Source organism: Thunnus maccoyii, chromosome 11 (assembly GCF_910596095.1).
Source record: "Thunnus maccoyii chromosome 11, fThuMac1.1, whole genome shotgun sequence".
NCBI lineage: Eukaryota > Metazoa > Chordata > Actinopteri > Scombriformes > Scombridae > Thunnus > Thunnus maccoyii.
The window spans coordinates 23467077-23482414 of NC_056543.1; the positions used below are offsets into that span (position 1 = coordinate 23467077).

A 15338-nucleotide genomic window follows, 5' to 3' on the forward strand; every position below is an offset into this window, starting at 1 on the left:
TCATTGCCTGCAGGTAATGTTAAAAATGTAAACATATATATATGTTTACATAATTTGTAATTTAAATAAGCTTTTTTTAATCCTGTATTTACAAACATCAACAAAAACATACATACAACATCACAAGGAAAGGGAAGTTACATTTTTTTGTCTTCTAGTGTTACTGCATATTTTGTTTTTGATTGATAGCAGGTTCTAGTCTTGCAGTGTTTCCCCTATAATAGTACAAGCCTGGCGGGATGCCAGGCCAACAAGAACCCCCGCCAGGCCAAAAAAAAATAAATCTTTTTTTTAATGCCAAAAATAATGCCAAATATCCATTCATTCGGAAATCAATAGCATTTGGGGGCCTCTCTGTGCAGCGCTGTTCCGAAACATGAGTCAACCTCTGTGTCGTTGCCTGGGAAACTCCTGGTAGCGCAGCTCTTTTAAGGAATAGGGCAGTGCATAATGTGTGTACGTAGCGAGCGTGTGGTTAAGCGAGCGGCACAAAAGTGACGGTGAATGCAAGTGGAGCAAGAGGAAAAGGTTAGCAGTAAGTTATCAGTCTGACAGGAAAGGTACACTATAGGCTACAGTGTGTCAGTAAATAAATGCTGCAGCTTCTCAAGATCAAGAAAAGTCTCATCTATTGTTTCCCCAACTGCTTAAAAAGTGAAGGGGGTTAGCCCCAAAGTTAGCAACAATGGGTTAGCCTAACCTGAAGACGCTAAACAGAGAACAGAGAAATGTGGGGATGCTGAGTGTCTCCTGAGTTTTGCTCAGCGCATTTGTCTTTTTTAAAACATTTTTTTTAATCAATGTTAGACTTTTGTTTAAACTTCTTCTGAGCAATTGAGACAGCCAAGAAGTTGCATGCATACTGATACTACACAAATATTACACAACTTGAAATCTTTGTAGCATCCCTTTTTAATATGGGACAAAAGTGGTGAGCTATCTATCTCTAGTGCTCAGCTTCAACATGCAGTATTTTCGCTGTATCTTCATCCTGTAGTCTTGCTCCCAAGAGACCAAATTTCTCTCTCTCTTGCTGCATGGGTTTGGGTTATTACAGCATCTCTATGTTGTAAATGGTTTTAAGTGCTCTTTCCAGGCAACGTGCTCCTTTGTGAATGCTGTACACTCCCGCTGTTACATACGCTGCTCTAGCAGCAAGGCAAGAGAGCAGTACACACCATGCTAGATGAGAGGGAACTAATATCCCCCCATTGGTTTGAGCTGAGAATGAATGACCTCTTCCCCAAATAGATGACATCACCTCCTGTGACTGTTATGCCAAAAGGGCAACACTGCAATAGAGGCACAATTGATCAATCAGCTTCTCTAGAGGATGCCTCAGGACTGTAGTTAAAAAGGCCTTCCTTTTGGGGGGCTGGGGGATGGAGAAACCTTATCAATTAGTTAGTTTATCAAGTTTCTCTGTTTCTCTAATCATAGAGATTATTTGGATGTAAGTGCTTAAGCTTTGCTGTAATGATTTTATTGTAATTCGTCCGTCTAGGGTTGTGAACGCCATTTATATCAATAAGTAGACTAATTCAACAAAACCACAAACTACAACCTTCACACTGGCCGTTGAGAGACACAGACTAAAATGAATGAATCATCGACCAGTCCCTGTGACATCATTCCTGCAACTCTTGTCATAGATAAGGCTGTGATAACCTGAAAAAGACAGCAATGTGTCACTTTCAGCTTTGGGTCAGACCAAGTGACCACTATCAGGACTGAAAGCTGGAGCTAATGCTTGCTCCAAAAATAACCTGCTCCTTAACGATCTAATTAAAAGGTGCTTTCTGCTCCCTAAACATACAGTAGATACATTTTTCCACAAGACATGTCACTTTGTTTCATATCTTTTAATTTGTGTCTTGAGTCTTGGAATAAAAAGAGTTTGAGGTTTAAAGAACTACTAGTCTACTAGAAGACTACAGGTGTAAACCCAACAATAGACTGGCTTCTGTGAGGCTACTGTGACTCTTTACAATCAGGTCTGCTCATTAAGAATTGACATTGCTCTTTATAAATGACTGTGTGGTTTGCTAAGTAGTTTATGGATGCCACAAAAGATATCATACAGGCTACTAAGAGAAGGTTTTACTAACCACTACCGCTCTCTGTTTTTCCACAGGCCGATAGTCTAGATGGAGCCCTCTGCGTGCCGGACATCAAGCTGCACAGCAACCCATCTGCATTCAATGTCTACTGCAACGTGCGGCACTGTGTGCTGGACTGGCAGCAGAGAGAGGCCTCCTTAGCGCTGGCCTCCAGGAGCTCGGTGCAGAGTGGCGACTCAGACAGCGAGGAGGAGGAGGAGTACCGTGAGCCAGCCATCAAGCTGCCAAAGGTATGAGCAGCAGGCAGTATTGGCTGCTTTCGTGATGGTTGCAACACTTTGTGTCAAGGCTAAGGCCAACCTTCATTCTTTATCTAAAGGATACACTGAGCCTGGGCTAATATGCAGGGCTCATCCTTTTTACTGTTGTGATAATTGGAGTCACCTTACCAGGGGTTTGAAACCCCCATCCTGTGAGGATTACAGCCTCTCCTGCTCTGTTTCCCCAACTCCCTCTTCTACTCTGTGTGCCTGCTGGTTTATCCTTCTTATGCATTAGGGCTGTCACTTTTTATTTGCAATGTGAACTATCATTTGAACTCTGCAAAAAATTAAATATTCCATGTGTAATGATCTTTTCTAATTCCAAATTCAGTCTGTAAGGACAACTTTTACACCTTGTCTTTCTGTCTTTAATACTGTCTCCTATGAGAAAAAGCTGGATTCCAGAGATCACACCATCATGAGATCACGAGAGAATCCATCTTGTCAAGTTACACGCTTGTGTCCGAACCAATGGTGCTTCGGACCAATCAGTGTCCTGTGAGGATTCTTGCATGTTGTCGTGATCTCGTGAATCCAGATGCCTCGCAAAGTAGAACGGTTGTTGACGGTGATAGACAGATGGTTCATCCAATCACCTGCCAAGTATTTTTTGGAAAGTGCCTGCCCTTGTCTAAACAGTTGGCAAGGACAACTTCTCAGATGGTTCTGTGTAACAAGCCATCTGGCACATCAGGTTACGCAGTTACCGCAGTTAGAGTACAATCAAGCACACTGGCAAAGCAGCAGCTCCCCAACAAACTGGTATAATAGTCTACATGAGTCTCATATTTACCTGTAAGACTTGTGTTTTAATGTCGTTGTTCAGTTATAAAATCCTGGTGCAGCACAGAGTGTCTTTCCTGAGTCGATCACACTGGACGGTAGAGGAGGAGAAGGTAGAGATGCTGGTATGCGCTTGTTTAGAGTAGTTTAGCCGACTTGCTGCATTTAACAGCGCAGCTAAGAGTTCAGAGCAGGAAACAAAGTTGTTCTGTCCTTTGTTTCCATCATCCTTCATTGTTTCCATCACAGTTATGTATTAGATTATTTAGAGACAAGAAACTGTTTAAGTTCAGCCTGTCTTGCTGTCACCCAGCGTTACTCTGTGTATAATGACGTGGCTAAAAAAAAGGCAGTGATTAATTGCGAGTCGACTCGGGGGCTTATCGACTGATGCATCGACTCAGTGACTTTTAGGGGGCAGCCTTAAAAAAACAAAAGTGCACACTTGCTTTACAAACAAAAAGTAAAAATGTTCTTTTTTTAAAAATCACACTCAATGAACAAAGGTGCGCTTTGGAGTCAGGGGCTACAGCAATTGAAAACAATAGGGTCCCGAGTGTAATAAAAGCCTTTAATATTGCATAGCTGACCCCAATGCGTTTTGTCTGAGCAAAGCACCTTGTCTTACTGGTTTCCCCATTTTCCTGTCAGTAAAATTGTTTTTTGTCTTTGCTAAAATAAAATGGAGGAAACTAGCAAGCTATGCTGAACAGATAATTACAGCACCAACACATTGAAAGGCAATATATTAAGGTACTACTTTGAGTTCTACACCATCAACAGCAAACTATAAGTTAAAGTTAAAGGACCAGTGTGTAGGATTTAGGGGGATCTATTGGCAGAAATAGAATATAATATTCATAATTATGTTTACATTACTGTATAATCACCTGAAACTAAGAATCGTTGTGTTTTCTTAGAATGAGCCCGATATATCTACATAGGGAGCGGGTCCTCTTACATGGAGGCCATGTTTCTACAGTAGCCCAGAACAAACAAACCAAACAAACAAACACTGGCTCTAGAGAGGATGTTTCACGATTTTTGTGAGTTTCGCAGCCACTGTAAATTCTCCTACACACTGGGAACCTCACCACTAGATGCCACTAAATCCTACACACAGGTCCTTTAAGGACTGACTTAACTGACTTTGTGAAAGGTAACAAATCTGAAGAGTCACCTGTTAGCTTTTCGTCCAATAAGGCAACAAATTACATTTTAGGTTTCTAACAATTTTAGGATAAAGTTGCGGCCCTGCTAGCGTATTTATTAGCATGTCATCAACCCTGTTGTTCATTACAATAGGGCAAACAACTCTACGTTGTTATTATCGAGGAATCATTTAACAATTGCATGTTGCATGTGATACAGTTGTTCATTAATGTGTATGTCAGAGAATGGTATGTTATTGTCAACATGCAACCTTTATATATTGTGTTGTGTGCTAACTGTACATACATTATTGTATTGGTTAGCAGGTAAACACTGAAATGTCACAGATGAATGGATTTAATTTTAAGTTTTCATTGTGGTATGTTGTGGTAACTGGGATGGCCGTATCTGTTTTATCCTCTTTGAGACAAAATAAACAGGCTCCTGATGATATAATATTTGGGGGAGGGGGGTTAGTTTTAATTCCAGCTTATTAACATTTGTTAACAAGCCATATGTTGAGGATCTTGTGTGTGTGTGTGTGTGTGTGTGTGTGTGTGAGTGCCTCTAACCCCACAAACACGTGGAAGAGTTATTATGTTTCTATTAATCTATATCTCTTTTGTTGTGTATTGTACATGTATCCTTATATTTTGTACCACTCTCATTATCTGTTTGTTTGTTTCCTCTATTTTTTTAAGGCTTCAAACGTTAGTTCTTCACTGAGATAGAAAGGAACATTGGAGCATCATTTAATTCACTAACAAGCCATATTGAGAAAGAGAACGGCATCCTTTTCTAGGCCAGACTCCTTTGCCTGCCGCCCCTCTTCATGCACCCAAGTGGATCTGTCATTATAGAAAATCATAATAGTGGATGTTAAAGTCAGCAGTAGCAACTGTACATACTGTGGGCCTGGAGCTAAATATAGGACGTTTAACTGTAGGATGATGAGACCATGGAATAAAACAAAAACATCCACTCCAAATCTCTAAGCTCATTCCATTTTGAACGATTATGTCTAAAGACAAATTTCATGACAACAACAATGCAATTAAATATAGTCAAAATATTGACAGATAGTAAAGTAAAAATATTATCTGTGCACAATATCAGTATGTTATGTCCTCATTTGCTTTATAAAGTTGCATCACAGCTAGTCTAGCTGGTGTTTATTAGCTCATAGAAATGTTCTTTCTGTGTGTCTGCAGATCATTGGCATCGGCCTGTGTGGGGTATTTGAGCTCATAAAAGAGACACGGTTCTCTCACCCCTCACTGTGTCTGCGTAGCCTGCAGGCCTTGTTGGACATGTTGCAGGGACAACAGCCTGAGGGCTTCCAGACTGAACCTCCCGATGTGCTAGGTGAGGTCGAAATTGCGTACAGATGTTTTATGGGTACATGTGTACAATCTAAAGCAATCCAATGCATCAACCCTGCAATGAATCCTATGTTTGTGGATCGGTTTTATTGACACTGTCAGAGAAATGTTGATGCAGTCTAATGATAATTTTGGAGGTTGTAGTTAGTTGTGGTTTTGTATTCCATTACATTATATTGAAATGTGTTTCTAATATATTTTCCACCTCTAACCTCGCCGCTATGTGTGTTCTTCCTCAGAGTCTCTCTTCCAGTTGTTGCTGGAGACCACGGTCCGGAGCACAGGGCCCAATGACCCCACAGGACAGGCCATCACTGCCCTGTCCTGTGCCTGCCTCTTCAGTCTGGTGGTGTCCTGGGGAGACACCGGCAAAATCCTGCAGGCCGTCTCTGCCATCCTCACCAACAACGGCAGCCATGCCTGCCAGACAATACAGGTGATTAGACTGCATTTGACAGCTTGACTTCATGCACAATTATTCACACACACAAATGTTCTTCACCTATTTTTACATATGAATATTAGTACAGACTGTGCTTTGCACTTGGGTTGTCTTGTTATGCGAATCTTTCCTGGCATGAGTTACTGATTATTAGATGTCAACACAATGTCTTTGTGCTGATAATCTGTCCAGATGACATTACATTTATCAAACAGTATGCACATTTGTTGAGCTGGAAGCTGGAGGCTGGAACAACTTTGTTGTCAAATGAATTTCTATACAACCTCCAGCAGGATTTTCATATCCTGTTTCTATTCGGGTCGTCCTTCAGATTAGAAGAAATGTTTTAAATCACCAAAGTGCATTTTAGACAGATAATGTAACCTTTGGCTCCTTCATGCTTTGAGCAAAGAGACTGAGGGCAATGTCTGGACCGCACAAATTGAGTTTTGGAAAATGTCAAGCCTCTCTGAGTCTCGTGTTTGATTATGTTAGCCCGCCTGCATTCTTCTGCCAATTAGCTGGTCCTCTGTTTGCTTCGATCTCTAGTTTGTCTTCTCTCTCGGTCTTCCCTGTCTCTCCTTTTTTTGTTTCTTCTGTTTTATATCAAGACTTCTGTTGCACATAAACATGTTTAAACAAATTACTTAATGATTTTTTTGGACAGCCTTTGTGGCCATTTAGCAATATTCACCTTCACCTACATGCAGATTTAATGCCTATACAAGAGCAGGGCTGATGAGGGATCCTCACATTTTAGGCATTTGACTAGACTGTGAATCATCACTGTGTCAGGCAGGCTGAAAGGTTGTGTGTGCTTACATATCTTACAACTATGCATGTTTGTGTCTATTTGTATGTGTGTGAATGGTGAGATCAATAGTGTGTGTAATAGCTGCCACAGTTATGATGAGAATGTGTGTAAAATAGTTTGGGCAGAATAAGAGGAGGGCAAATACAGGCATGCAGGTAACCACAGTCCCAGCCACTAATTTTACAATTTGATTAAATCAGTAACGGAAACAGAAAACCTCACCAGCTGGTTCTCAGCTGGCGCATACAGCCCATTATGTCATATTAGAGATTTGCAGTCCTGCAACATTTCAGCACCCTTCTTGTCCTCCTACATCTAAACAGGTGCCCACCATACTGAATGCACTACAGAGGAGTGTACAGGCTGTTCTGGTGGGAAAGATTCAAATCCAGGACTGGTTTGGGAACGGCATCAAACGTGCAGCCCTGATGAACAAATGGGTCCTGAAAGAGGTGGCCATTGATGAGGATGAGCGCTGTCTTCTGCAGACCGACGGTTCCTTTCTGTATTTGCTCTGCAAGGACGGACTCTACAAAGTGGGCTCTGGATACAGCGGCACTGTCAGGGTACGTAACACAGACAGCTGCATGCCGCCACTGTTCAGTGACACCATATATCTCTAAATTTGATAATTGGATAAATATTTTTTCTGGTTAAATGAAGGATTAATGGTTGTTTGATGGGTTGAGAAAATCTTCCTAATTCTTAAGATAAATAAACAAAAATGTTTTTCTTAGCCTCATAAAAGGTTCATACTTTGGAGATGCATGGTTCTCACAGGACAGCAACAATGTTTATGTGCTAGCAGTAGTTTTTGAAAGCAGCAGTAGCTCTTTAGCTCCCTAAATGAGTCAGTGGGCCCTATTTTAATCGTGCAAGAGTAAAGACAGGTGCATAGTGGTAGGTCTTGAGCGCATGGACTGTGTGGGCATCTCCAAGTGCACCTGCTATTTTGGTTCATGTGTGTGTAGCAGCACAAAGTGCAAAGGGACTGGGTGAAGTGGACTATAAATTGGACGGTGTAGTGATGGATCAGTCACAGTCACATCACTAGTCTCATAACCCTGAGCTAATTACAGTGAAGCATGACAACAATAGTTCAACAAATGGAAAGACTCTTCTTCAAGAAATAATTTTAATTATTGTCTGGAAGGTCGCCTCCAGCATAAACACCCAGAATACTGAGTTATGACTGACCAGTCTGATGTGTATAGAGGTTTGTTTGATTATTTTGTAGCAGCCTGGTGTCATTTTCAGGTGATTTAATTAAGGTATGAACATATCTGTACTACTCCATTCAGATGGCAGCATGGATTTAATGAACCAAAGGAGGAGTATTTCATACAGTATTATGCATCTGTGGATACCAGACAGACTGTAAACACATAAAATATAATTTTTTCTATGTCAATTCAAACACATGTCCTGGTTGGAGTGTGTCTAATTAAAATAGTTTATGTACATTTTTATTACTCTTTTATTGTTGTGCATTTGCTCCAAGTATTTAATTTTTTCTTGTTGATAAAGTCACCCAAAGTGGAGCTGAATTGCCCATTTTCCACCAAAATACCAAGAACTCACTTTGTGCTGCCTCATTCGAATGAATCTCCCACCTGTGTACTCTGCACTTGGCATCACAATACCACACAGATGGGCAAAGCCAATTTCAAGGTCAGGAAAATACCAAATTGTGCTGCCCGTGCTGGTCATCGCACCGCCATGAAAATAGGGCCTTGTAGTGTTAAACCCTGAATGGCCTTTTGTGCTCAGAATAATGTCATGAAATCAAATTAAACCACCATATAAAGTATTTCCCTTTTGGAGATTTAGGCAGGCGAGAAACATGGCAATGGACATAGACAGCCATAATTCTGCTTTGAATAGGTTGTTTTTGCATTTCTGCCAACATTAAATTCCTGTGTTTGTAGTTGTCTGCTGTTTTTCTTTCTGCCAACGTGAAATTAAATCTAGTCAGTGTTTGTGTGTATTTGCTCATGTGTGATCAATCCCCCACAGGGCCATGTGTACAACTCCACGTCTCGTATCAGGAATCGAAAGGAGAAGAGATCATGGCTGGGCTTTGCTCAGGTAAACAATGAATCTTCCATCAATATGTTCTTCCCATACATTTCAGTTAAGGTTAACGTTCAGTTCACATTTAGTTGCCCTCCATTTGACTTCAATGATGCTGGTTATTTGTAGTCAGTTCCTGATTTTGTGTTGGACCCATCAGTCTTAACAAATACATTATCATTATATCGTCATCAACAATCTGTCCAAGTCAGCTGTAGAGCTTACATTGGGGATATTTCTTTTCTGAGTGTATATCAGCAGTGGTGTTTATCTTGTCTCTTCAGGGGTTCTTGTTGTATCGGGACACAAGTAACCATAGTATGTCGGCCATCAAGATCAACCCTGAGACTCTGGAGCATGAGGGGGCTGTCACCATGCCAGGTGCCCAGAAAACACTTTTCTTACCTTCAAAACACCTCATGAGAGTTAAGTCATCAAAATTGCAATAAAATGATATTTGGTATATTCACTGTTACATTTCTTCTCTCTGTAGGTCAACACGCAGATGGACAGAACATAATCTTCACAGACGGAGAGTACATCAACCAGATCGCAGCCTGCAAAGATGTACGTGTTATGTTCCTTCTCGTTACCATAATAATAAGATGCATCATCATTCCTAAGCTTCCCCTAGAAAATTTAAAAGAAGAAAGAACATTAAAATGTTCAAATGATTTTTTTTTTTTTCTATAACTATACCCAGAAAATACCTCAGCTGTACTGCCCATGTCTGCTGGAAACATGGTGGAGAGAGCTGGCTTTATTATGCACTTATGAGCCGTTATAGTCTTATATAATTGTTATGCTTTTGAATTCCCTGCAGACAGTCTCTAGCAAGTGGGTTTAAAAACTCTCACGTAGTCGTGGTCACCCTTAACTACATCGCAGTTAAGTTATGGGCTGATAGTGTCAGTCTCACAGAGAGGTTTTTCACAGTTTTTCAGCTGTCATGTTTAGAGACAAGGGGAAGAGATGCAAAGACCTTATTTGTACATGGTCAACTTCCTAGTCATCAGTTGTTCATACACATGTCATCTTTTTTATCTTGTGCAGCTGAGCAAACTCTTATTATCTGTGGTTTTGCTGGTAAAAACCAAATCTTTTGTTAGTTAAAATTAGATGTTGCTCTTGATTTGCACCCTTCCACTCCTGTAGAGGCCTCAGCCTCAGTCACAGAAGAAGGGCCCTCAGCTGATCATCAGCTGTGCCACAGAGGGGCCGTAGGGGTGGGGTGGGGGGGCTGGCGTGCAGCTAAGTCTGTGTGTAGATGTTTGTTTGTGTGTGTGATGTATGTAGGCGTGGCAGTAAGGTTAGTGGCACCGCATGTGGGTATTCTCCAGAGAGCTTAATCTCACTGGCAGTTATCTGCATAAGCACTCCGTAATGTGAGTGGGGGGAGGGGGCGATGTGAAATCCATATATCTGCCCATTGCAGCCAGCCTTCCTCCCGGATAGCAGTTTCTAGGCAAATCAAGGGGGCTGGATGTTGGGGAAGGAGGGAGGAAGGGAGGAGGGAGGAAGGGAAGGGGGCGGGGGGTCCTCAGAGGCTGCATGCATTTTAGCAAGCACCCAGAAAATGCAGTCACCACAGAGAGCACTAACAGTAGAGGAAAACCACAAGAAACACACACAATTAGGGGAGTTCAGATGCTGGGAAAAAGAGGATTATAAGGGTAAACCATAAGAAGTCCAGGGCAGTGTCACAGAAAGAAGGTAACGTGTAAAGAGCAAAACTCCAAGGTGGATGTACTGGCCAGAGGATAGTGGAGTGTGTCTAATAATATGAGAGGCACATGTGCTCTGCTCTGCAGGAATCAAGGCACAACGTCATTGTTACCACACAGTGGAAAACCATACCAGCCGCACGTTACCCTTCATCTCTTTTTATATCCCTGTTGTCTCCCAATTATTTCCTTGTTGTGTTCCTCTCTTTACTCTGTTCCTTCCCTGTAAATTGTCCCTTTCAGCCACATCCCCTTCGGTCTGACTAACCCACATCTCTGGCAGCTCTGTGAGTAGTGGTTAGCTGTCACATGCTTCATGGTCATGTTAAGATAAATGAGTATTCCATTTACTCTGACATGGGTAGGATTTAAGTTATGCCATAGATACTACTGAGGCCACACCCTCAGTAGATTGACCTAAACACACTGCAACTCCACCTCATACACTTACCTAAATAATGTAATTGTAATTTGTGAAATTTAGCCTGTATCTATCACATTAGTTATGAGTGCGTGTTGCGGTATGTGTTGCCCCGCTGTGAAGACTTGCCTCATGCCCCACTGTGCCAAAACACACACATGCACATAGTTCAACTCCTCTAATCTGTGTAGCGCTGAGGGCTTATAAACAATTACACATGCACAGTCAAATGATTTGGTGTCAAAAGTATCGTGACTACGGTGTCCCCAAGTCAAATGGTTGTGGTTCAAAGAAATAGTTAGACATTTAAAGAAAAACACTTGTTTTCTTTCTTGCTGCTCTTATGTCTGTACACTAGATATTCATATTTGGTATAAAGACACAAGATCTATCTTCTCATCTCAGGTGTATTTCCCAAAATGTCAAACTGTTCCTATATGAAGACGATTAATTTTGATTGTCACATTTAACCAGGTAAAGCATGGATAGGTTTTATATTAAATAAGGGGTTATTGCGTCTTTGACAACTGTCAGGTGGACTCAAAATGCCATACTGTAGCAATGTTATGTTGTGGGATTAAACAGCATTTCCTCCTGTTGGCCCTGTCTCATGCAGGACGGTTTCGTGGTGCGGATCTATACTATGAGCTCAGACCCGGCCCTGCAGCAGGAACTGCAGCTGAAGCTGGCAAGGAAATGTCTGCACGCCTGCGGCATCTCTCTCTTTGACCTCGAGAAGGATCTGCACATCATCAGTGAGTGATAAAAAAAAAAAATGTATCGACGGATAATGATTTTCATGTGCATTTGTTTTCCTTACACCTGCTACAGGCACTTTGTACTGTATGCTTGTTTACAAGGTTACAAATATGTCATAATAAGTTCAGAATACACAGATATAAAAGAATGTCTCATCACTTCTTGTCTCCTTGTGTGTGCGTCTGAGGCTTTAAATAGTATGTTGATCTCTCAGGCACAGGCTTTGATGAAGAGGCAGCATTGCTTGGAGCAGGCAGGGAGTTTGCTCTGATGAAAACTGCCACAGGGAAGGTGAGAGTGAAACTCTTCTCTACTGGTGTGTCTAAAATGGAGGTCGGAAAAGCTTCAACAGCTGTGCTTTGGGAGCTTTTGTATTGCTAATGACAGGCCACACACTCGAGAGGATACAGCTATGGAAAAATCTCTAAATTAATTGTGTTTCTGCATGTGTTGTCTCCCTTTTATGTCACAACAGCCACATGAAGCCCATCATACAAAACTGACATACCCTTAGTTTATAACATCTGTATGTATTTAGCCACAGTCAGATTTGACTAGAATCAGGCTGAAGTAAAGCACGACAATAAGAAGTGTCCTCTTGTTTTTGGAAATATTTTATGCCCCCCTAAGCTAAATTGTCTTTATATAATACATCATTTTGAAACTGTATTTTTTTTGCATGTTTCATGGTCCTAACACTGTTCATTGTGCTCTAGACCCAACTCTGGTTAATGATTCTATGCACACTAAGCTTATAAAGTGGCGTCCCTGCTGAAATAACCAGAAGTGATTAGAGTATTTCACCCGGCTAAGCAGTGTCTCTGGCTTACAGAGTAGAAAAAGAAAAACTAAAATAACAGCACATCAAGCATAGATATTACGTTTGTATCTTTGCATACAGGCTGTTGGAGGAAGTGACTCAGTTGACTCTGGCTGCAGGGTCTTTGTAATCAAGAAAAGTAGGGATGTAATGCATTGTTGAAGAACATATTTGACATTTTTTCTGCACACTGTCTTAGTAAGATGAGAATGCCAACAATGTAGTTTGTTGGGGTGTGTGGAGGGTGTGGTCCTGTGCATCTGTATTGTAGGTGTGGTGCAGTGTGCCTCTTTTGTAGATAGCAGTCCAGGCAGTTGCCTGTTGCACATTTCTGTCTCTTTATAGAGGCCTAATCTTACAGCACACCTTATCTGCAGATTACCCTAACCTAGCCCAACTGGATGGATAAAAATAGGAGCAGCTAACCTGTATCTAGGCACAAGGTTCACTCATCACTTGGGCTGGACATTGTGCTAGGCATGCGATGTTAGTGACATTAGTCAAAGGCCCACTGTTTATAGCCTACTAGCTACTGTTCTTGCATGCGGTGCTGTTTGGATTATGTAATTGTAAGGGGGAATATCAGATGATTTGAGTCATAAAAAAATTCTCTCACCTCTAGCAGCAGCTTCTCTATGTGTGTATCAACACAAGAGGCCACAGAGAGCTCTGGCAAAAAATACTGGGCTAAGAAGTTAGCGTAACTTGCTTTTGCCACAGCGCAGTCCAATAACAAATACATACTATAGATCCTGCACTCCTATTTAATGGCCACTATGACACAACTTTTTCCAATTTCCAATGTCTTCCTTCTTCCTCCTCTCTCAGATCTACTACACAGGAAAGTACCAAAGCCTGGGTATAAAGCAGGGCGGCCCGTCAGCAGGGAAATGGGTGGAATTGCCTGTCACAAAGTCTCCCAAGATCCTTCAGTTTTCAGTCGGCCACGATGGCTCTCATGCGCTATTAGTAGCTGAAGACGGAAGTGTGTTTTTTACAGGCTCCGCCAGCAAAGGAGAGGACGGAGAGTCCAGTAAGACAAATTTAAACTAGAATTATTTATATATCACCAAAATAGATTCAGCCTTTGATCAACACAAAATCAATGCTGGCTCAGTTCTAAAGCTGATGTGTCATTTTCCTCTGCAGCTAAAAGTCGCAGGCAGCCTAAGCCCTACAAGCCTAAGAAGATGATCAAATTAGAGACCAAGACAGCAGTGTACACAGCTTGCAACAATGGCAGCAGCAGCATTGTCACCAAGGATGGAGAGCTCTACATGTTTGGCAAAGATGCCATTTACAGTGACAGCACCTGTGAGTGGACTGACGAATTTTCATCCTTAAGGATTTTTTCTGTGATGATTCAGTAGAATAAACATATAATTGTCTAACAATATTTCTCAATTGGAAGTTATGTTATTCACTTTCATCATAATTATTACTTTCCTCTCCACAGGCCAGGTGACAGACCTGAAAGGTCACTTTGTAACTCAGGTTGCCATGGGAAAGGCCCATACATGTGTCCTGACCAAGACTGGAGAAGTGTGGACATTTGGGGTGAATAATAAGGGCCAGTGTGGCAGGGACACTGGAGCTATGAGCCAGGCAGGGAAAGGTGAGCAAATGTACAAATACAGACAAAATACCATGTTGGCTCGAACAAGACGACCCTGATTATAAGATGACCCCTCCTTGAAATAAGAACATTAAATCCCACATTTATGTATCTTGTCTATCAGTCACATACTCTCACTTCTGTCAGACTCTTGGAGGCAATCAGAGTTATTTTCTCCAGCAGTTAGCATTTTTCAGACTGTCTTCTTGTCTTTTTTTTTTTAGCTCATTTATTATCTGTGACAGCAGTAGTTCTTGGCTGCTTGACAGATTATTCATTCCTGGTCCATTTCTAAAGTGAAGACATTGGAAGGCGCATTTGACTCATTTTCACTCGTCATGAATTATTTCCCCCCGTGGCAGAAAAACACATCACATGAACCTTCGGAAACTCCTTCAGGTTAAACTGAGCTAACACAAAACACACATTAAGGTTGCAGACAACCTATAATGCAACACTCTCTTTAGGAGCTGGTGTTACCGCGGTACTCTCTCCATTCAAAAAGTGTCTCTGATCTTGTGTGAACATGTAAATATCTAGTTCTCCAATATAAGACGACCCCCACTTTTTAAATGTATTTCCAGAATAAAATATCATCTTACATTCAGGTCAATACGGTAAATACACATGCAACATTATACTGTTTCTTACATCTACATTGGCTTTGTAGTACATTCATTCTGTCACTTGTGCTGTATGTATATGCTTGTTGTAGCATTTGGTGTGGAGAGTATGGCCACAGCTATGGATGAGGACCTGGAGGATGAGCTAGAGGAGAAAGAGGAGAAGAGCATGATGTGTCAGCCAGGCATGCACAAGTGGAAGCTGGACCAGTGCATGGTTTGCACAGTGTGTGGAGACTGCACTGGCTACGGTGCCAGCTGTGTCAGCAGCGGACGGCCAGACAGAGTACCAGGGGGGTAAGAAGACAGTATTCGTACAGCACTTGTGTGTGATGAGACTGGGGATT

General features: G+C 41.6%; 1 protein-coding gene across 12 annotated transcripts in view; it reads left to right on the plus strand.

Moving 5' to 3' along the window:
- mycbp2 (MYC binding protein 2) overlaps positions 1 to 15338 on the plus strand; it is a 64519-nt gene that overhangs the window by 8236 nt on the left and 40945 nt on the right. For all 12 annotated transcript variants that reach the window (XM_042427039.1, XM_042427045.1, XM_042427042.1 and 9 more), the window contains exons 3-15: positions 2135 to 2350; positions 5530 to 5683; positions 5940 to 6136; positions 7280 to 7522; positions 8973 to 9044; positions 9314 to 9410; positions 9523 to 9596; positions 11791 to 11929; positions 12148 to 12224; positions 13582 to 13786; positions 13903 to 14067; positions 14210 to 14368; positions 15084 to 15288. In XM_042427039.1, coding sequence (XP_042282973.1) covers positions 2135 to 2350; positions 5530 to 5683; positions 5940 to 6136; positions 7280 to 7522; positions 8973 to 9044; positions 9314 to 9410; positions 9523 to 9596; positions 11791 to 11929; positions 12148 to 12224; positions 13582 to 13786; positions 13903 to 14067; positions 14210 to 14368; positions 15084 to 15288 — 2003 coding nt within the window. The remainder of the gene's footprint in view (positions 1 to 2134; positions 2351 to 5529; positions 5684 to 5939; positions 6137 to 7279; positions 7523 to 8972; positions 9045 to 9313; positions 9411 to 9522; positions 9597 to 11790; positions 11930 to 12147; positions 12225 to 13581; positions 13787 to 13902; positions 14068 to 14209; positions 14369 to 15083; positions 15289 to 15338) is intronic.